A 22,230-nucleotide genomic window follows, 5' to 3' on the forward strand; every position below is an offset into this window, starting at 1 on the left:
TTTTTTAATTGCACCCCTGCAGTTTTTATACTCCTCTAGAGTTTCTGCAGTATTGAGTTCTCGGTATCTGTCATAGCTTCCCTTTTTTTCTTTCTCTTACCCTGTATGTCCAGCGACATCCAGGGGGCTCTAGATTTGTTAGCCCCACCTTTTTTTAATATAAAAGGGAACATACTTGTTCTGTACCCCCAGGATCTCCTCCTTGAATGCCTCCCACTGCTCTTACACTGATTTACCATCAAAGTAGCCATTGCCAGTCCACTTAGGCCAAATTCCATCTCAGCTCAGCAAAATTGGCTTTACCCCAGTTGAAAACTTTTATTCCTGGTCCACCTTTGTCCATATCCATAATTACCCTAAATCTTACTGAATTATGATCACTAGCACCAAAATGCTCTCCCACTGATACCCCTTCCACCTGCCCCTCTTCATCCCCCAAAACCAAGTTCAGAACTGCCTTCTCCCTTGTTGAGCTTGTTACACACTAGCTAAAGAAGTTCTCCTGAATGCATTTTAGGAATTCTGCATTCTCTATCATTTACACTACTTTTTTCCCAGTTAATATTAGGGTAGTTGAAATCCTTCAGTATTACAGCTCAATAGTTTTTGCACTTCGCAGCAAATTTGCACACACATTCTTTTATCTCCCTCTGACTGTTTGGGGGTCTATAGTACACTCCCAGTAGTGTGATTGCCCCATTTTTGTTCTTCAATTCAACCCATAGGGCCTCGTTTGATGACCTCTCTAACATAGGCAGTCCCTCGAAATCAAGGAAGACTTGCTTCCATTCTAAAAGTGAGCTCTCGGGTGACTATACAGTCCCAATACAGGAATTACACAGTCTCTATCACAGGTGGGACAGACAGTCGTTGCAGGAATGGGTAGATTGGGAGTCTAGTTTGCTGCACGCTCCTTCTGCTGCCTGTGCTTGTTTTCTGCATGCTCTCGGCGACGAGACTCGAGGTGCATAGTGCCCTCCCGGATGTTCTTCCTCCACTTAGGGTGACCTTGGGCCAGGGATTCCCAGGTATCGGTGGGGTGTTGCACTTTATTAAGGAGGCTTTGAGGGTGTCCTTGAAATGTTTCCTCTACGCACCTGGGGATCGCTTGCCGTGTACGAGTTCTGAATAGAGCGCTTGCTTTGGGAGTGGTGTGTCGGGCATGAGGACGATGTGGCCCGCCCAACGGAGCTGGTCGAGTGTAGTCAGTGCTTCGATGCTGGGGATGTTGGCCTGATCGGGATGCATGACCTCACCTCTCTCATCTGGAAGGAGGAGTGCATGCCTGGAGATCTCAGAGATGCCGTAATCGTGACCATCTTTAAAAAAAGGGACAAGTCCGACTGCGGCAACTACAGAGGAATCTCCCTGTTGTCGGCCACTGGGAAAGTTATCGCTAGAATCATCCTCAACCGTCTTCTCCCTGTGACTGAAGAGTTCCTCCCAAAGTCACAATGCATATTCCGTCCACTAAGAGGTACAGTGGACATGATTTTAAATGGCGTGACAATTGCAAGAGAAATGCAGGGAGCATGGCCTTCTTTGACCTCATAAAGGCCTTTGACACTATTAGCCGCGAGGTACTATGGAGCGTCCTCCTCTATTTCGTCCAACCCCAAAAGTTTGTTGCCATTTTCCGCCTGCTCCACGACGACATGCAAGCCCTGATCCTGACCAATGGATCCACCACAGACCCAATCCACATCCAATATATCATCCCTTCTCACAGCTGCAATGAGTGATTATAATCCAGTAACATCCAAGATGGCGGACGAGATGGCAGCTCCCTAGGAAGCTCTCCCTGAACAAATATCCCCCTGGCCATCTGCTGCCATCCTTCACTCTTCTCTTCCCCCAATCTACCCCCTCCACTGTTTAAGCTCCCCCTGGCCCTAATAGTGGGTACATTTCCTACCCCTAAAACCCATGCTGCAAGGGCAGCTCCTTCGGTCCACTGCCCATCCCCCAACCACGACTGCTCACCATCATTGAGCGCTGAACTTACCTTCCAGATCGACATTCCTGCTGCCAAGACTTTCCACCTGGACCTTCCTGTTACCAAGACTTTCGCTCCCCACTGGATGTGGCCGACTCAGCTGCTTCATCCGATCCCCGACGGCGTCCAGTGAGGGTTTGGGCCCTACCTTCTCTCTCCGTCCTCACGTTCAGGCCTCCCTCCCTCCGGCGACGTTCAGGCCTCCCTCCCTCCGGCGACGTTCAGGCCTCTCTCCCTCCGGCGACGTTCAGGCCTCCCTCCCTCCGGCGACGTTCAGGCCTCTCTCCCTCCGGCGACGTTCAGGCCTCTCTCCCTCCGGCGACGTTCAGGCCTCCCTCCCTCCGGCGACATTTGCGCCTCCCTCCCTCCCTCCCTCCAGCGACGTTTGCGCCTCCCTCCCTCCCTCCGGCGACGTTTGCGCCTCCCTCCCTCCCTCCGGCGACGTTTGCGCCTCCCTCCCTCCCTCCGGCGACGTTTGCGCCTCCCTCCCTCCCTCCGGCGACGTTTGCGCCTTCCTCCCTCCCTCCGGCGACGTTTGCGCCTCCCTCCCTCCCTCCGGCGACGTTTGCGCCTCCCTCCCTCCCTCCCTCCAGCGACGTTTGCGCCTCCCTCCCTCCCTCCGGCGACGTTTGCGCCTCCCTCCCTCCCTTCGGCGACGTTTGCGCCTCCCTCCCTCCCTCCGGCGACGTTTGCGCCTCCCTCCCTCCCTCCGGCGACGTTTGCGCCTCCCTCCCTCCGGTGACGTTTGCGCCTCCCTCCCTCCGCCGACGTTCGGGCCTCCCTCCCTCTGGCGACGCCCTAGCCTTCCTCCCTCCGGCCGCTGGTCCCACTCAACTGCGGAGCCCCTGGCGAGCACGTGGTGCGCACAATGGCAGCAACCATTCTGACCTCTCCTCCTTCCACGAAGTGCACCTCTGGCCATCCCAATGCCTGCCCTCAATCAGGAGCTAATACTTGGGAGAGGGAAGCATTATCTCAAATCTCTCTTCCCCCACTTTCCATGCCTCGGATCTCTCACCATCTCATCAAAGGGCGCTGCTCAGAGCCAAGCTTATGGCTCGTATTCCACCGTAGACAACTAGGCCCATATAGTAGAGCCTGGTCTGTAGTCGTCTTAAATCCGCTTGCCACTGGACCAAGACCTTGCTCTGCTAAGCCCGTGTGGTCGCCGGCGTGCAACGGCCACCTCACATTAAAAGAATTCACGCACCGGCATCTTCCACCCTTCAAAATGAAGTTCGGGACCTGGAACGTCAAGACCTTCATGGACAACCCCAACAATGACAGACTGGAACGTCGCACCGCCATTGTTGCCCGGAAACTCAGACGCTTCGACGTCGACATTGCCATCCTAAGTGAGACCCGCCGGGCAGGGGAAGGCCAGCTCAAAGAACAAGGTGATGGTTACACCACCTTCTTCTGGAAAGGCAAACCTGAAGAAGAACGCCGCCTCCATGGAGTTGGCTTTGCCATCAAGAATGAGTTGGTCGGCCGCCTCAGAGACTCCCCCTGCAGGATAAGCGAATGTCTCATGACTCTCCGGCTCACCCTAGCCCAGAACCAGTGCGCCACAGTTATCAGCACGTACTCCCCAACACTCAACGCAACAGATGAGACAAAAGAGGAATTCTACTCCAGCCTCGAACAATCCCTGTCCTGAGTCCCTACGGACGACAAACTGATCCGCCTCGGCGACTTCTACGCCAGAGTCGGTAAGGACACAGACCTCTGGGGCAGCGTGATCGACAGAGAGGGGGTAAAAAAAACAACTTCAGCGGTACCCTGCTCCTGACAAAATGCCAACAACATGACCTAGTCATCACCAACACCTTGTTCCATCAGAGAGACAAGTACAAGGCATCGTGGCTACTCCATCGCTCCAAGCACTGGCACCTGCTCGACTGTCATCGTCTGAGCGAGGGACCGCAAGGACGTGCACATTACCCACACCATGATAGGAGCCGATGACGGCTGGACGGATCACCACCTAACCCGCTCCGTCATCAACATCAATATAGCCCCAAAGCAGCGATGGCAATAGAAACAATGCCGCAGAAAAATCAACGCCATGGTATTCAAAGACCCAGTTAAGAAAGCCCTATACAGCCAGTGCCTCAGTGCCAACCTAGCAACCCTCGATGACCCCGAGACGCAGAATGCCCACAGCGCCTGGTCTGCCCTCAAGGCCACCATAACTAGTGCCTGCGAAGAGACGCTCGGTCACTCAACCAGGAAACTCCAAGATTGGTTTGACGAGAACGACCAGGCGATCCAGGAGCTAATAAGCCACAAGCGCAAGGCATTTCTGAACTTAAAGCAGCAACCCAACTCGGGAGCAGCAAAGCAGCTCTACAGACGGCTGAAGGCCAAGGTCCAACAAAAAACCCGCGACTTAAAGAATAGATGGTGGGTGGAGAAAGCACAGGAGATCCAGCAGTTGGCGTGCAAGGATTCTTCACCGCAGTTAAGACCACCGACAGCCCAAGCACCCAAAGCCCCACCCCACTGCTGGCCAAGAACGGGGAGGCACTCATTAAGAACACTGAGGCAGTCAGGGCCCGCTGGAAGGAGCACTTTGAAGATCTCCTCGACTTTATCCCACAGCATGCTGCCCGCCACCATCTCAGCAAAACCCCATCCCTGCACGAGGTAGAAAAGGCCATCCGTCAGTTCAAGAACAACAAGGCATCAGGAGCCGATGCAATCCCTGCTGAGGCACTAAAGTATGGCGGAGAAGCACTATTGGTACAAATGCATGGCCTCCTCTCTCTTATCTGGAAGGAGGAGAGCACGCCGAGAGATCTCAGACGCTGTAATCGTGACCATCTTCAAGAAAGGGGACAGGTTCGACTGCGGTAACTGCAGAGGAATCTCCCTGCTGTCGGTCACTGGGAAAGTCATCGCAAGAATCCTCCTCAACTGTCTTCTCCCTGTGGCTGAAGAGCTCCTGCCAGTGTCACAATGCGAATTTTGTCCACTAAGGGGTACAATAGACATGATCTTCACCGTGCGACAACTACAAGACAAATGCAGGGAACAGCATCAACCCTTGTACATGGCCGCCTTTGACCTCATCAAGACCTTTGACACTGTCAACCATGAGGCACTATGGTGCGTCCTCCTCCGTTTCGGCAGCTCCAAAGGTTTGACACCATCCTTCGCCTGCTCCACGACAACATGCTAGCCGTGATCCTGATCAACGGATCCACCACAGACCCAATCCACGTCCAGACCGGGGTCAAGCAGGGCTGCGTCATCGCGCCAACACTCTTCTCGATCTTCCTTGCTGTAATGCTCCATCTCTCTCTCAACAGGTTCTCCGCTGGAGTGGAACTAAACTATAGAACCAAGGCTAGATCCAAGGTCGTCCCATCCTCTGTCATCGAACTACAGTATGCGGACGACGCTTGCATCTGCGCACATTCAGAGACCGAACTCCAAGCTATCGTCAGCATCTTCACCGAAGCGTACGAAAGCATGGGCCTTACACTAAACATCTGTAAGACAAGATCCTGACCCCGCCGCACAGCACTGCCCCCCCCCCCCCCCCCCCCCCCGTTCATCAAAATTCACGGCGTGGCCTTGGACAACGTGGACCATTTTCCTTACCTCAGGAGCCTACTATCAGCAAGGGCAGACATCTACGACGAGGTCCAACAATGCCTCCAGTGTGCCAGCGCAGCCTTCGGTCGCCTGAGGAAGAGAGTGTTTAAAGACCAGGACCTCAAATCTGGCACCAAGCTTATGGTCTACAGGGCAGTAGTGATATCCGCCCTCCTATATGACCCAGAGACATGGACCATATACAGTAGACACCTCAAAGCGTTGAAAAAGTACCATCAATGCTGCCTCTGCATGATCCTGCAAATCCACTAGAAGGATAGACGCACCAACGTCAGTGTTCTCGCTCAGGCCAACATCTCCAACATTGAAGCACTGACCACCCATGACCGGCTCCGTTGGGTGGGCCACATTGTCTGAATGCCTGAAACGAGACTTCCAAAGCAAGCGCTGTACTCGGAACTCATACACGGCAAGTGATCCCTAGGTGGGCATAAGAACATAAGAACATAAGAATTAGGAACAGGAGTAGGCCATCTAGCCCCTCGAGTCTGCTCCGCCATTCAACAAGATCATGGCTGATCTGACCGTGGACTCAGCTCCACTTACCCGCCCGCTCCCCGTAACCCTTAATTCCCTTATTGGTTAAAAATCGATCTATCTGTGACTTGAATACATTCAATGAGCTAGCCTCAACTGCTTCCTTGGGCAGAGAATTCCACAGATTCACAACCCTCTAGGAGAAGAAATTCCTTCTCAACTCGGTTTTAAATTGGCTCCCCCGTATTTTGAGGCTGTGCCCCCTAGTTCTAGTCTCTCCGACCAGAGGAAACAATCTCTCTGCCTCTATCTTGTCTATCCCTTTCATGATTTTAAATGTTTCTATAAGATCACCCCTCATCCTTCTGAACTCCCAACGAGTAAAGACCCAGTCTACTCAATCTATCATCATAAGGTAACCCCCTCATCTCCGGAATCAGCCTAGTGAATCGTCTCTGTACCCCCTCCAAAGCTAGTATATCCTTCCTTAAGTAAGGCGACCAAAACTGCAAGCAGTACTCCAGGTGCGGCCTCACCAATTCCCTATACAGTTGCAGCAGGACCTCCCTGCTTTTGTACTCCACCCCTCTCACAATGAAGGCCAACGTTCCATTCGCCTTCCTGATTACCTGCTGCACCTGCAAACTAACTTTTTGGGATTCATGCACAAGGAAGAAGGCCGCGCTGAAGGACCTGCAGCTCGTCGGGTCCCGAGGCGCGTTCGTGAGGTCGCGGATCCGGTTCCTGCGAGATCTGGACCGCGGCTCCCCCTTCTTCTACTCGCTGGAAAAAAGACAGGGTGTCCGTAAGCAGCTCTTGACGCTGCTGGCCGACGACGGCTCTCTCGTCTCGGATCCGGAGGGCGTCAACAACAGGGCCCATGAATATTACGGGGCCTGTTGTCTCCGGAGCCGTCCAGCGAGGAAGCGCGTAGAGTTTTGTGGGAGGACCTGCCGAAGGTCAGCTCGGAGGGCGCCGAAAATCTGGAAGCTCCGCTAAGCCTGGCGGAGCTGAGCGGCGCCCTCGACTGGCTCTCGAGGGGAAAAGTCCCGGGGCTGGACGGGCTGACCGTGGAGTTCCACAGGGCGTTCTGGGACGTCCTGGGGGGCGACTACGCGCGGGTCCTGGGGAAAAGTCTGGCGACCGGGGAGATGCCCCTCTCTTGGCGCAGGGCAGTCATCGTCCTGCTGCCTAAGAAGGGCGATCTCCGCCTCCTTAAGAACTGGCGCCCGGTTTCCCTCCTCAGCACGGACTACAAAATCTTCGCCAGGGCGATGTCTGCTCGCCTTGGCACCGTGCTGGACCACATGATCCACCCCGACCAGTCCTACACGGTCCCGGGCCGGACAATCCACGATAACATCCATCTGGTCCGGGACCTCATCCATTACTCCCAGGAGGCTGGTCTGTCGGTCGCCTTCCTATCCCTCGACCAAGAGAAGGCGTTCGACAGGGTGGATCACGACTATCTGTTCGGAACTCTGCGCGCTTTCGGGTTCGGGACGCATTTCGTCGCCCGGATCCGACTTTTGTACGCCGCCGCGGAGTGTCTGATTAAGGTTAACGGGTCCTTGACGGCGCCCCTTCGCTTTGGGAGAGGGGTGCGCCAGGGATGCCCCATGTCCGGCCAGTTATATGCCGTCTGCGTGGACGAGGTTGACGGGACTGGCTCTGCAAGGTACCGGGCGTGGAGGTCGTCCTCGCGGCTTACGCCGATGACGTGCTCCTCGCGGTAGAGGATCCCGCTGACCTGCGGAGGATGCGTGAGTGCCAGGAGATTTACTCGGCCGCAACCTCCGCCAGAATCAACTGGGAGAAATGTTCCGGACTCTTGGTGGGTCAGTGGCGGGTGGACTCCCTGCCGGAGGAGCTCAGGCCTTTTGCCTGGAGCACGACCCATCTCCTCTATCTGGGAGTCTACCTTAGCCCCGACGAGGAAGCCTGGCCGGCGAACTGGCAGGAGCTGGAGGCCAAGGTCGCCGCACGCCTAGGGCGCTGGACAGGACTGCTCCTACAGGGGTCGAGCGCTAGTCATAAACCAGCTGGTGGCCGCCATGTTGTGGTAACGGCTGGTCACTTTGACCCCTCCCCCTGCGTTTGTCACCAAGATACAGAAGAAGCTGGTGGACTTCTTCTGGAACAACAGGAAGCACTGGGTCTCTGCCGCGGTCTTGAGTCTCCCGCTTGAGGAGGGCGGTCAGTCATTGGTGTGCGTCAGCGCCCAGCTCGCGACTTTCCGTCTTCAGACCTTGCTGAGATACCTTTACGTTGAGCCCCCTCCTAGGTGGCGTGCTCTGGCGATGTATTTCTTCCGCCAGCAGCACGGCCTGAACTACGACACGCAGCTCCTGTTTGTGAGTGTGGGGGGCGTCAGGACCGCCCTCCGGGAGCTGCCTGTCTTTCACAAGGAACTCATCAGGGTCTGGAACAAAGTCTCCACCAAGCGCAGCTCTCCACCGGCTGGAGTGGCGGCCGTCCTGCAGGAGCCGCTGCTCGGGAATCCGTACCTCCACAACCGAGGTTTTGGGTGGCGGTTGGACGAGAGGGCTGTGGCTGGTGAGGCGACCAAGGTCAGGGACCTGCTCGATGGCGGAGGAGCGGGCTGGATGGCGCCAGACACGCTGGCGCGGCGCCTAAATTCTGCCAACGTCCGCTGCGCGGCCGATGCCATCGAGTCGCTAAAAAGAGCTCTGGGCCCCGACTCCGTTAGGTGCATCGAGGAGGCTCAAGCACGTGGGGAGATCCCGTCCGAACTGACCCCCGTCCGGACGGAATTCCTCATCGGTGCCAAACCCCGGAACCACCCTCGGGGGCCGGCGCCTCACAACTTGAGCCACCTCGGGGAAATCCCCTCCGTGCCTTTCAGTTCCGTGCGGAGGGGTTTCCTGTACGGGCTGCTCCTGCACACTCTCAACTTTGCCATCCTCGCCTGCCGTCCGGACACGCCATGGCGTACCATCTTGCCGTCCGGAGGAGGCGGAGGTCCCCGATGGAAGGCACTCTACGCGGGGGTCCTCCCACTATTTATCGGGGACTTGGCCTGGAGGGTGGTGCACGGAGCAGTGCCGTGCAATAAATTTTTAAGCCAGTTCACGGGCTCCCAGGCCGCCTGCAAATTTCTGCGGTCTGGAAGAGTCCGTGTTCCATGTTTTTATTGAGTGCACGAGGTTGCAGCCCCTGTTTTGTTATTTAAAGGGGCTGCTCCTGAAATTCTGGCTGCATTTCAGTCCCATACTCCTGATCTTCGGGCACCCTGTGCGGAGGGGAGCGGGTAGGTCCGAGGGCCTCCTCGTGGGACTGCTCCTAGGCACGGCCACGGGTGCTATCAGCCGGTCCAGGCAGTGGGCGGTCGAGGGGGTCGTTCAGCCAGACTGCCTGCCTCTCTTCCGCGCCTACATCCGGTCCAGGGTGTCCTTGGAGATGGAGCACGCGGTGTCCACCGGTACGCTCGCGGCCTTCCGCGAGAGGTGGGCACCGGAGGGACCGGAGTGCATCATCACGCCCGGCAACCAAATTTTAATTTGATTTTATGTTTTTAAGTTAATTTGTTTTAATTGCCGGTGCTTTTAGTGTCCCCCTTCCCTTTTATAGGGGCCACTTGGAGGAAAATATGATTCTGTGCCCAAAAAAAAAAAAAAAAGGGCCTTGTAAATGGTTGGTGTTTCCCCCAGATCGGGGGGGGGGCACGGTTTAACGTTTTTTTTGTTCGCTCCCAAAAGAGTTCATGCACAAGGACCCCCAGGTCCCTCTGCACCACAGCATGTTGTAATTTCTCCCTATTCAAATAATATTCCCTTTTACTTTTTTTTTCCCAAGGTGGATGACCTCACACTTTCCGACATTGTATTCCATCTGCCAAACCTTAGCCCATTCGCTTAACCTATCCAAATCTCTTTGCAGCCTCTCTGTGTCCTCTACACAACCCGCATTCCCACTAATCTTTGTGTCATCTGTAAATTTTGTTGCACTAAACTCTGTCCCCTCTTCCAGGTCATCTATGTATATTGTAAACAGTTGTGGTCCCAGCACCGATCCCTGTGGCACACCACTAACCACCGATTTCCAACCCGAAAAGGACCCATTTATCCCAACTCTCTGCTTTCTGTTAGCCAGCCAATTCTCTATCCATGCTCATACATTTCCTCTGACTCCGCATACCTTTATCTTCTGCAGTAACCTTTTGTGTGGCACCTTATCGAATGCCTTTTGGAAATCTAAATACACCACATCCATCAGTACACCTCTATCCACCGTGCTCGTTATATCCTCAAAGAATTCCAGTAAAATAGTTAAACATGATTTCCCCTTCATGAATCCATGCTGCGTCTACTTGATTGCACTATTCCTATTTGGATATCCCACTATTTCTTCCTTAATGATAGTTTCAAGCATTTTCCCCACTGCAGATGTTAAACTAACTGGCCTATAGTTACCTGCCTTTTGTCTGCCCCCTTTTTTAAACAGGCGTTACATTAGCTGCTTTCCAATCCGCTGGTACCTCCCCAGAGTCCAGAGAATTTTGGTAGATTATAACGAATGCATCTGCTATAACTTCCGCATCTCTTTTAATACCCTGGGATGCATTTCATCAGGGCCAGGGGACTTGTCTACCTTGAGTCCCATTAGCCTGACCAGCACTACCCCCCTAGTGATAGTGATTGTCTCAAGGCCCTCCCTTCCCACATTCCTGTGACCAGCAATTTATGGCATGGTTTTTGTGTCTTCCACTGTGAAGACCGAAGCAAAATAATTGTTTAAGGTCTCAGCCATTTCCACATTTCCCATTATTAAATCCCCCTTCTCATCTTCTAAGGGACCAACATTTACTTTAGTCACTCTTTTCCGTTTTATATATCTGTAAAAGCTTTTATGTTTTGCACAAGTTTACCTTCGTAATATATCTTTCCTTTCTTTATTGCTTTCTTAGTCATTCTTTGCTGTCGTTTAAAATTTTCCCAATCTTCTAGTTTCCCACTAACCTTGGCCACCTTCTAGTTTCCCACTAACCTTGGCCACCTTATAAGCATTGGTTTTTAATTTGACACTCTCCTTTATTTCCTTGGTTATCCACGGCTGGTTATCCGTTCTCTTACTGCCCTTCTTTTTCACTGGAATATATTTTTGTTGAGCACTATGAAAGAGCTCCTTAAAAGTCCTCCACTGTTCCTCAATTGTGCCACTGTTTAGTCTGTGTTTCCAGTTTACTTTAGCCAACTCTGCCCTCATCCCACTGTAGTCCCCTTTGTTTAAGCATAGTACGCTCGTTTGAGACACTACTTCCTCACCCTCAATCTGTATTACAAATTCAACCATACTGTGATCACTCATTCCGAGAGGATCTTTTACTAGGAGATCGTTTATTATTCCTGTCTCATTACACAGGACCAGATCTAAGATAGCTTGCTCCCTTGTAGGTTCTGTAACATACTGTTCTAAGAAACAATCCCGTATGCATTCTATGAATTCCTCCTCCAGGCTATCCTGTGCGATTTGATTTGACCAATCGATATGTAGGTTAAAATCCCCCATGATTACTGCCGTTCCTTTTTCACATGCCTCCATTATTCCCTTGATTATTGCCCGCAGAGGAAGCACTTCAAGGAAGGGGGTACTGAAGTTTCATGTTCAGGCATGAACTCATTGAATGGCGGTGCAGGCTAGAAGGGCTGAATGGCCTGCTCCTGCACCTATTTTCTATGTTTCTATGAAACCCTCAAAACCTCCTTGATAAAGTGCAACATCCCTACCAGCACCTGGAAATCCCTGGTCCTGTTTTGTGACCCTTTGCCGTTCTTTGTATCTTTCCCATTTGCCAGGACCTGTGTTATTTTTTTGCATTTTTGTATGCTTTTTCTTTAAGTTTTAGGCTGTCTCTTGCCTCTTTAGTTGTATATGGCTGTTTTTTTGGCAAGTAGAGCTCTTGTCCCTCAAGGTTATAAACTGATTCTGTATCACATTAAACTCTTTTTGAACATCTCCCACTGATCATCTGTCATTTTTCCCAGTAACAGATTTGCCCAGTTTACTGTGGGCAGTCTCTGTCTCATCCCTTTGAAGTCGGCCTTTCCCAAATCTAGAATCTAAGTAGCTGTTTCTCGTTTCTCTCTTTCAAACACGATGTTGAACTCAATCATGATATGATCGCTATTTGATAAATGTTCACGAAGTTAAGCTGTTAACTAAATCTGGCTCATTGCTCATTACTAAATCTAATATAGCATGCCCCCTTGTTGCCTCTAGGACTTATTGTTGTAGAAAACTATCCCAGACACACTTAAAACATTCACTACCTTTCTGACAGGTGCTAGTCTGCTTATCTCAATCCAAAGTTAAAATCCCTCATTAAAAGCACTTTGCCTTTGCTACATGCTTGTCTAATCTCTGCATTTATACAATCTAGCACTTCACAGCTGTTACCAGGATTCTATACACAACTCCCACTACAGTCTTAAATCCTTTCCTATTTCTTAATTTACCCATCAAGTCTCCACTGCCTGCTTACCTCTCGTTATATCCTCTCTTATCATTAAAGTGATTTAATCCTTAATCACTAAGGCGACTCCTCCCCTGCTACCATTTTCCCTATCCTTCCAGTTAGAACCTGGTATATTTAGTTCCCAGTCCTGACCGTCTTGCTGCCATGTCTCAGGAATGGCTATTATGTCATACCCTCCAAGTTGAATTTATTCCTTATACTCTGCGTTTGCGTAAAGAATTCTTATTTGTCCCACACACCCGAACCTGTTCTTCAGCTCTAATGTTTTACTCACATGTTTCTTATTTCTCTCTCCTGGTTTAATCACTTTACATCTTTTACTTTCCCCTTTACCTGTCGTGCCTAAAGCACAATATCTGACTGTTACTCTACTCAAGAAAGATATAGTTTGGGCAGGCAATAAAGGATAGCAAGATCAGGGTTTTAAAATAAGGCTGCAAGACAAATTGCGGTTTCACTGTTGTGTTGTGTGATTATTTGCACTAGATTTAGTTGCCAATTATTAATATTGGCCCAATATGTTTTATGTAGCCAGTTGCAAGGTGGCACAGGGAGAGGCTGAAAGGGGAGGATAGAGGACAGGAGAAGAGAGAGGGAGGAGATAAAGTTAATGGGGTGTCTTGCACATTCTGTAGGATCAAGTAGCTGAGTCAGGAAGCAGCATTGTCTGCGGTCTGAGACTGCGTTGCTTCTTAGCTAGGAGGAGTGTACATGTGTGTGCATGTATGCACACGGGAGACTCATGACAGAAGAAAGACAAATACATTTTGGGCAGGCAGTAAAGGATTTCATTTTCCTTGTGTGAAATTAACAGTTTACAGAAACTTTTTTTGGGGTATCTAACTTACTTTTTTCTCGTCCATTAGTGATTACATGGCTCAACAAACAACTTAATGAAAACCAAATGATGAGGAAGAAAGAGATAATGGGAACATCTGGGATAGATTGTGCTTCTGGAAGTAATGGGATCTACAAGAGAGAAACTGTACATCACAATATGGTAAGGACAATGATTCTTTTAATGTACCACTTATGATCTAAAGATGCATGCTTCTAATTGAGGCATCATTGAAAAGCATTCTTGCGTATTTAGCGTTGAAGTGTGAGGATTACAAAGCAATGTGATTTCAGCAGTCAATGTTTCTTATTTGTGTTATAGGGGTAATGGAAAATGATTTTGCACAAGGATTTAATAGTTTTAATGCTGGAATCATAGTAAATTGTTTTTTCCCTGTTTTTCTGGCCAAATTTCTCCTCTCCATTCCTGAAGGCATTGATTCCTTATTAGAAGACAGTTCCATTGATTCCCAATAATGTCCTGCCCCACGACCATTATTCCTGTGTAGTTCTTGATGGTGTCACCATGGGGCATAACATTCAGCCTCCATCCTGCTCCAACATTGCACTTTCCATCAGGGGTCACTACCAGCTTCATAAGATACATAACTCTTGCATTTCTATTCCCTTCCATTGCCCAGGGATGCTCAAGGCAATAATAGTGCACCTAATGCTACTGAGCAGAGGTCAGCTGCTTCAGCACAAACTGGGAAATAAACCTGGGAATTTCTGGATTTTCCTTCTATTTGCTTGTTGCAAATGGGACTTCTGCCCACTATTTGATCCTATCCCAATTTCCTGGATCAGGGTTAATTAAGTATTGACTGGGAACTCCCAGTGCTCTTTAATGAGACTCTGCCTCTGTGCAGGAGGGATAGCCTTGGGTTTTTATAGCTCACGCATTGCAGCGACTGAAATGGACAGGGCAGAATTTAAAGGGAGCAACAACCTCTAAAATATGATGGGTTCAAACTCGTCATTGTCTCTGTATGAGGCCAGCCACACATTAAGGGAAGTTGGAGGAGTGGGAAGAAGGAGGAGTGGCCAGAATGCTTCCAGTCGCCCTAAGGAAGCACATCCGGGAGGGCGCTGAGCACCTTGAGTCTCGTCGCCGAGAGCATGCAGCAAACCAGTCCCACCAACCCTTTCCCTCAATGACTATCTGTCCCACCTGTGACAGAGACTATGGTTCTCGTATTGGACTGTACAGCCACCTAAGAACTCATGTTAAGAGTGGAAGCAAGTCTTCCTCGATTCCGAGGGATTGCCTATGATGATGATGATGAAAAGTCTATTCCACCTGATTGCCACTGCCTCGTTTATGCAGATCAGTGGAGTAGAAACCGAGGGAAATCCATTGGTAGCCCAAGTCCTGCCCACTTAATGTCATTTAAATGTGGCAGGAATGGCAATAGAAGGATGGCTGCAGTTATCATCCAAGAGGCGGAGGAAAATATTGGTGGTCATTTTTTAATGGGCACGGATTTGATGCAATGCTCCCCACCCATCCCATTTTCCTTCATTCTTTACAGAGGAAAATGTAGGTTCTGGTCTATATGGCTTTTATATGCTGCCTTTAGCAACTGAGTTTTGAGGAACAAAAAGGGACGCTTTTGTTTAAAAGTCTTAAAACTTCAAATCAGAAAAGAACTACTTTTGTTTTGTGTTTTACCAAAAAGAAACCTATTATTCAGGAACCCTTGTATTATTTCAGGGTTTTTTTTTGAAGCACCTAACATAATTGCTTATAAGCAAAACTCCAGTGATGCCTTTACTGTAATGAATAGAGAATCCAGTGTTGTAGTTATACTATTGGTTTTGAACCTGCTGCACTATATCATGTACAGTATTTCAAAGTTTTAGATTGCACAATTCAGCATGTTTTGAACATTTGTGAGTTGGTATGGATATTTGAAATAGTTAATGTGACACTTTGTTCCTTCATTTATTGCAGTCGGAGAAAAATCCTTTTTTAATTGTTTCTGGAACCAACTATCCAGTTACCTCTGTGATGTCATCTTTTCCACAACAGTTTACAGCCAATAGTATGAAGCCACACTATGTTGTGTCAAATGAGCACAGCTTGGGACCAAAGGCAGGCATCTGTGCTTTTTTTCAGTTTTTAGTTGATGTGTCACTTATACTGTGCGGCAGAATCCAAGAAAATGCACACAGTTTACGGAACCATTTTAATCTTAAGTTTCTTGTTGAAATGCATTAAACTTAGAATTAGATTCAGTGTAAAGAAAATTATATTGTGGATTAATGTATCTTAAATAAATCAAACCTTTCTTTATTAAGGTGCTGTTATGTTAAGAATAAATAAATCAAATATATGGCACATTTGAATTTTGTTTGCTCTAGTTGTGCGAGGGTAAATTTCTGTAGGCTTTCTCCCAATCATCCTACATAACTTCAGCGGAAGAGCCACGGAATCCCTGGACAAACAACGTAAACAGCAATTACACGGTTTTTCTGATGTTTCCATGGCTTTTTCGGTGGGTGAGTGGGAGAACCTTTGTGGAAACAAAGCCCATTCTGTATCATAAATTATTCTTGACCTCCAAATAACTGATTTTATTTTAGTCTAAAATTCTGTATTAAATTGTGGCCTTAACTGCATTATTGTTTTATTTGTGATCATTACATCTGCAACAATCTAAAATATTTTTCATTTTTGACAGGTTCAGTTTAACTCACAATTTTCAAAAACAAATACACCATTAATGACTTCACAATCAAGACTTCCAGTGGCATTATGCACAGCTTCTTCATCAGACAAAGAAAAGTGCGTTGGTGTGCAATGCCATTTATTGACATTTATGATTACATCTTAGTAATAAAATAACCATATTTACATTTTGGTCAATGTGTTAATAATGTGTCAATAACCCTGTTATTTTTTAATGATGAGCAGCCTTCAAATTGATTTTTCTCCTTTTCTTTATAGCAAAGTTAGTGGTTTAGAATCGAAGTATTTTAAGCAGCGACAAGACAGCATTCCTCTGCGAGGACTCTCTATTCACAATACATTCAGTTCAGGTAGGAACAGTATTTCATGGCAGACATAACATGATGTGATCAGTGTTCTTACTTAAATATTTGAATCTAAATCCTTACGTTTCTGGGCCTTCTAAAGCTTTCTCAGTTAAATTGATAAAGTCATTCATAATGGCTTTGACTTTAATAATATGTTTTATTGATCTTACTTTTGTGTAATTTGGGAGGCCAGTATTAAGGTTGACTAGATAAAGCACTACGTGCATTATAAACGGGGGGGGGGGGGGGAAACTAAAACATTTGATAGCGGCTAATAAAAATGGCTCATATTCACAATAGTAAAATTATTTTAGATCCATGCATGAGTTTCTAGTAACACAGTGAAAGCCATTATGTAGAAGTATTTACAGATAGTATTAAATGTTCTTAGTTCAATTTATCAAGTATATTTTTATTTTATTAGAACGCCAGAAATCCCTATCTACAATAGGAGCACAAACGACTAAATCTGGACAACTTCCTCTAGCATCTGCCTACTTCTGTGGACAAGAATTAGAACCATCCTAATTATGAAGTAATTTTTGGTGGTAGGTTCATCAGCTCCCACCACACCATAAATATACAGTTTTTGTGAACTGCACTAACAAGTATTGAGACAACATTTTGGGCAATCTAATATTTGGACTGATTGAAGAAATTGTAGTGATCAATTGATCAATTTCTTCAAAGCTAGTGGTTTTAGCTATTGCTGAAAGCTATAGCTGTTTGTTTTGCACATTCGATTTAAAAAAAAATGTATTTGGCAATTATGGAAAAACCCACAAGGACTATGTTGGCTCACAGTAAGGCAAGGTATGTAGTGTGTGTGTTTTGTAAACTCTATCATTTTTCCTTTGTGGTCATTCTAATTCAAACTAAGGATGAGGTAATGTGCAGTGAGTCCTATTTACTAATAGATTAACCTCCGAATGAGAAGGATAAAACCATTTGCGACAGCAGATCTATAGTGCCATGAGATGTCAATATTTAACATAGTGACCACAGGTTGCACAAGTCCTCACCAGCACTTGTTTCTCTGTCTATTCTCTCTCTCTGCTGATCGTTGGCTCTCTTTCCTTCTCCGCTGATTGTTGGCTCTCTTTCCTTCTCCCTGCTCCCTCCAAGCAATTGGAGTCAGCTTACAGGTTCTAAAATATATATATTTTGATAGTGGAGAAAGCTGGAGGGATGAGATGGCCTTAAACTGCACATGAAAACCCTGATTTTGAATAGAAATTAAATTAACTTTATAATCAATCAGGGTCAAATAAGGGATAATCTACACACCTCAGCTCAATAAAGGAGAAATTCTAGAAATAGGACTTTTGACCAAAAGATGTTATCAAAAATGTAGTGTTTCACTTTTGATGGAGATCTGTCATGTATGTACAGTTTATAATCAGAGTGAAGTTTAACATTGCTGGTATGAAATACAAATGTATGCCACTATGAAAATATATAAAGAATGTAAATATTTTAAGCAAAAAGATATTTTTTTACAAAAAGCATTGAATTCATTGTATCCAATAAGGCCCGATAAGAACTGTTAAATAAATACTGTTTATACTAGTACTGACTTGGTTCTTTTACCATTATATTATTAGCTCTGCATACATGAAAGTGTGTAGCTGGGGCAATGGCACAAATTAGCATTTCCTTTATGTTGTGTAATTCAGTTTACATTTTAGTATTGAAAGTTTAGGTTTCTTGCATTGTTGTGCTTAGATGCTTTACCCATGTTTGGCATGGAAGGTGACATCCTATTGCAGAGAGACTTGAGGTTACCTGCACCTAGAACTGTTTGTTTCGTGGTCTGTAAAAGAAAGACTTGCATTTATTATAGCGCCTTTCACAATCACTGGATGTCCCAAAGTGCTTTACAGCCAATGAAGTATTTTTTGAAGTGTTGTCACACTTGTAATGCAGAAAACGCAGCAGCCAATTTGCGCACAGCAAGCTCCCACAAACACCAATGTGATAATCTGTTTTAGTGATGTTGATTGAGGGATAAATATTGGCCAGGATATCAGGGATAACTCCCCTGCTCCTCTTCGAAATAGTGCCATGAGATCTTTTACGTGCACCTGAGAGCGCAGACGGGGCTTCAGTTTAATGTCTCATCTGAAAGATGGCACCTCGGACAGTGCTGCATTCCCTCAGTATTGCACTGGAGTGTCAGCCTAGATTTTGTGCTCAAGTCTCTGGAGTGGGACGTGAACCCACAAACTTGACTCAGGCGAGAGTGCTACCAACTGAGCCACAGCTGAAGAAAGAATGTGCATTTATATAGTATCTTTGGGATTAAAGTGCTTTAGTGAATTACTTTTGAAATGTAAGCAGACAGAGCAGCAAATGGCATACAGCGAAGTCCTACAATGACAAGTTGATCTGTTTTTGGTTCTGTTGCTTGAGGAATAAATATTGGCTGGGACACCAGGAGCACTCTCCTGCTCTGTGAATAGGGCCCTGGGATCTTTTACATCTGCCTGAGAAAGTTGATGGGATCATCTGAAAGACAGCACCTCAGACAGCGCAGCACTCCTTCTACAGCACTGAAGTGTCAGCCTAGATTATGTGCTAGAGTGGGACTTGAACCCACAACCTTCTGGCTGAGAGTACTACCAGGAGGGGATTGAAAACCAAGAAAAGCTATTGAGACCTTGAGCTGTCTGAATGAAAAGGTGTACTAATGCATCCAAAGTGCATACCAACATACTTTATTTAGCCAGTTTTACAGGTGGTGTATGTTCAGTGCATGTCTGAATTTTCTTTTTCATATTCTGCATATAAAAGTGGTGATGGGTTAATTTTCACTGTTGGCTCGCAGCCTAATTGTTATGCCCAGGTATTCAAAGTTATATGCTAACATTGTGTGTGGGGTATAGTAGGGTATAGTAAGAGGTGGTTGCTGTTGGCGAGAGTTTCAAAAGACCTGAAACAGTTTTCAAAGAATGCAGCAAGGGAATGTCCAATGTAAATTATACGTGAATCAAAGTGTTCCAGAACGGAGTTCCGGGTGTGCAACATAGGTATAATCAATAAACAGCAACTTCTGGAACTTTTAGAAAGTACAGATATAAGGGCAATCACTGAAAAGTTATAGGATAGGGGTGAGTTCTGAGGCACAAATCTCAAGTCAGAGCAGTAACACCATCACCAGACATCTCTCTGATGAGCACAGCCTTAAATTTAAACATTGATAAAACAATGCCTAAATGGTAGAGCATGATGGAGCAGCGAACCAGTGGTTTAGGAGATAGTTCTCTTGCTATGAAACTTTAGAAAAGATTCACAAGTTTTGAACTAGCTTTGGTGAGCGACCAGCAGTTGATGATGCTTTTTTTAAAAAAAATGACCTTGAACAGCTCATAACAGTAGACATAGTTAGAAACAATGACAAATGCTTAACTTAAAATATTTAGCTTTATTAAACTAAACGACGACATATTTACATTGTTTGAGTTTATTTATCTTATGGTCATCAGATCCAAGTAAAACAAGGCATTAAGCAAAATAACAGACACCACAGAATGAAATGTACATTTTCAGGAGTTACTTTATAGATGTTTGACATTATTTTACACAAAGCAATAATGTTTTGTTACATTTCAAATAACCGCACAGGCAATTTAAGAAAGTCAGTATCTGCCATTGAATGTTGCAAATTTGGTACTGTGATTAACTTTTTCTATTTACCACAAAATGGATCATATTGCTAAAAAGGCCACTATATTAAGAGGACATTCTAACATACAAAATAATGACATTTTCAAGGCTGTAGGTTTGAAGTTACATGTTTTGATCAGTACAACTTGGTTTGAAGTTAAATAAATACCACTCATTACAACAGCTATAAAAGTATAGAAAACAAAACTTAAAAAGGCATAGAAAGGGTGGCATTAAAAATGTTTGATTTAAATGGCAAAACCCATTACTAACAATGCTCCTAGTAAACATTCAAACTACTAGCATTTTCAAGACAATTGCCTTTTAGACTAGCTTGCTGAAGCAAATTGAAATGGAGTACACATTTCACCCAGTCTACCACAGTAAGGCATTCCAGCACCAATCTCAGTCTGAAATATTCTCATTAACATGATACTCAAGATGAAGTGGCTGAATGAAATAGCTGAACTCTCAAAGCTAGTTTAAAAGTTTGTTTGTGACATATTCTGAGTAAATACTGGAAAGAAAAGGAATACTACATGCAGTGTTTTAATTTCATATCTAATTGTCATGCTGCCTTGAATACTTTTTCTTGCAGATAAACTGAAACAACCAGCTTTCAATTTGTGATCAAGTGCTTCTACAACATTAAGGCTCAAGTATCTAACCACCCTGGCTTCCACAGTAATGCTCAAAATGGATGTTGCACAAATTCTCCTTACCCGTCCCACTGGGACATAGGATACGAGTCTAGAGCCATATACAGCAAAACACCTCCAGCATAGGGGTGTGGACTGACCACAGTTTTATATCTAGGTCAGTCACTAATATTCATTACACCTTTAAATAAAGCAGAGCTACACTAACACACTGTGTTTAATGATATTTTTTTTTTTTACATGGCACAAAATACACTTTCAGCCATGTCATGTGGACTGGGAGTAGCATCAAGTCATAAATCCTCACCAATAAATTAAGCCTCCCAGGGCTTATTTTAGTAAATACTTTAGTCACTTTGCTTCTTGAAGGCTTGTTCAGTTCTAATGTGTAGACCTGATATCAAAACTGCACTCCTGCAACAAGTTTGTCTTCTTAAAGGGATCAATACAATCCTGAGTTGCAATGCCCACTTTACTGGATTCAGAAAATCCTGTATTGTTTTATAGGTCAACACCACAATCGGAGATGTTTTTTAAAAAAAAAGACTGTACCCAGTACATTTTCCGTTTTCAGTGTTCATCAGAAGTCACTGTGGGTACTGGAACAAACTGCATCCTGTCATCATACACTAGTGTCCTGAAGTAGAGGTTCTTTGGCTTCAGCAGGGACTTGTGGACTGTGTGGATGGCCATGGCTACCAGCATGTTTCTTCCAGTTGCTGGATCTTAAAGAATTGTTTCTATACTCTGGGATGAACAAGGCAACAAGCAAAGCCAGCAACACTGAGCATGCTCCAAATAAGAATGGTGGTCCAGGAATTATTGAACTCTGTTTAAAAGAAAATTGTGTTAACACCACAATAGAAACATCACTACATTAATAAAGCTACTCAAACACTAGGAATGACTTTATTACTATAACAGTAACCCTTGAAAACATAAAATAGCTTTAGTCTCCACATGGCTCAGCTATTTAAGTCAGACTGGCTGAGTCACAGTGACTTGGCAGATTCCAGAATTAATTCATATTCTGTGGAATTAGTTAACAGATGGGACAGTGGGAAGTGCACTACAATTATGCTCAGATTTAGGGTAGGAAGGGGGGGCGGCGAAGAAATCAGCATGGGTTCACTCATCAGAATCTGACAACACCTGGAATGCCTTTTGTGGACAGCAACTGGTGACAAGATCCAACTTTGCTGCCATTCTGCCCACTCTTTACCCTCTCCCGTAGTCAAATAGCCTGTTTACGCACATTGCCGGTCTTAAAAGTGTGACTGGCACTTTATGGAACTGCAACCAAGCATCTTCAGAAAGGGAGAAAATTGGCAGTGAAAACAAAATTAAACACCTCCTTCTCCCATTCTCATTCACCTAGTTTACTTTTTCCTCCACCTAATCCAATGATTTTGAAACATAGAAAATAGGTGCAGGAG

The 22,230-nt window shown here is 46.4% G+C and overlaps 2 protein-coding genes across 3 annotated transcripts in view; one reads left to right on the plus strand and one right to left on the minus strand.

The window, feature by feature from the left end:
* LOC139268694 (spindle assembly abnormal protein 6 homolog) overlaps positions 1–17,971 on the plus strand; it is a 68,065-nt gene extending 50,094 nt beyond the window's left edge. For both annotated transcript variants that reach the window (XM_070887254.1, XM_070887255.1), the window contains 5 exons: positions 13,460–13,593; positions 15,385–15,525; positions 16,115–16,218; positions 16,381–16,472; positions 16,894–17,971. In XM_070887254.1, the coding sequence (XP_070743355.1) occupies positions 13,460–13,593; positions 15,385–15,525; positions 16,115–16,218; positions 16,381–16,472; positions 16,894–16,997 (575 nt within the window). In that variant the 3' untranslated portion in view covers positions 16,998–17,971. The remainder of the gene's footprint in view (positions 1–13,459; positions 13,594–15,384; positions 15,526–16,114; positions 16,219–16,380; positions 16,473–16,893) is intronic.
* A 1,926-nt stretch (positions 17,972–19,897) lies between these two features.
* mfsd14a1 (major facilitator superfamily domain containing 14A 1) overlaps positions 19,898–22,230 on the minus strand; it is a 53,127-nt gene continuing 50,794 nt past the window's right edge. Inside the window, exon 12 of the mRNA XM_070887269.1 lies at positions 19,898–21,623. Within this exon, the coding sequence (XP_070743370.1) occupies positions 21,417–21,623 (207 nt within the window). The 3' untranslated portion in view covers positions 19,898–21,416. The remainder of the gene's footprint in view (positions 21,624–22,230) is intronic.

This window comes from Pristiophorus japonicus, chromosome 8 (assembly GCF_044704955.1).
Source record: "Pristiophorus japonicus isolate sPriJap1 chromosome 8, sPriJap1.hap1, whole genome shotgun sequence".
Lineage (NCBI taxonomy): Eukaryota > Metazoa > Chordata > Chondrichthyes > Pristiophoridae > Pristiophorus > Pristiophorus japonicus.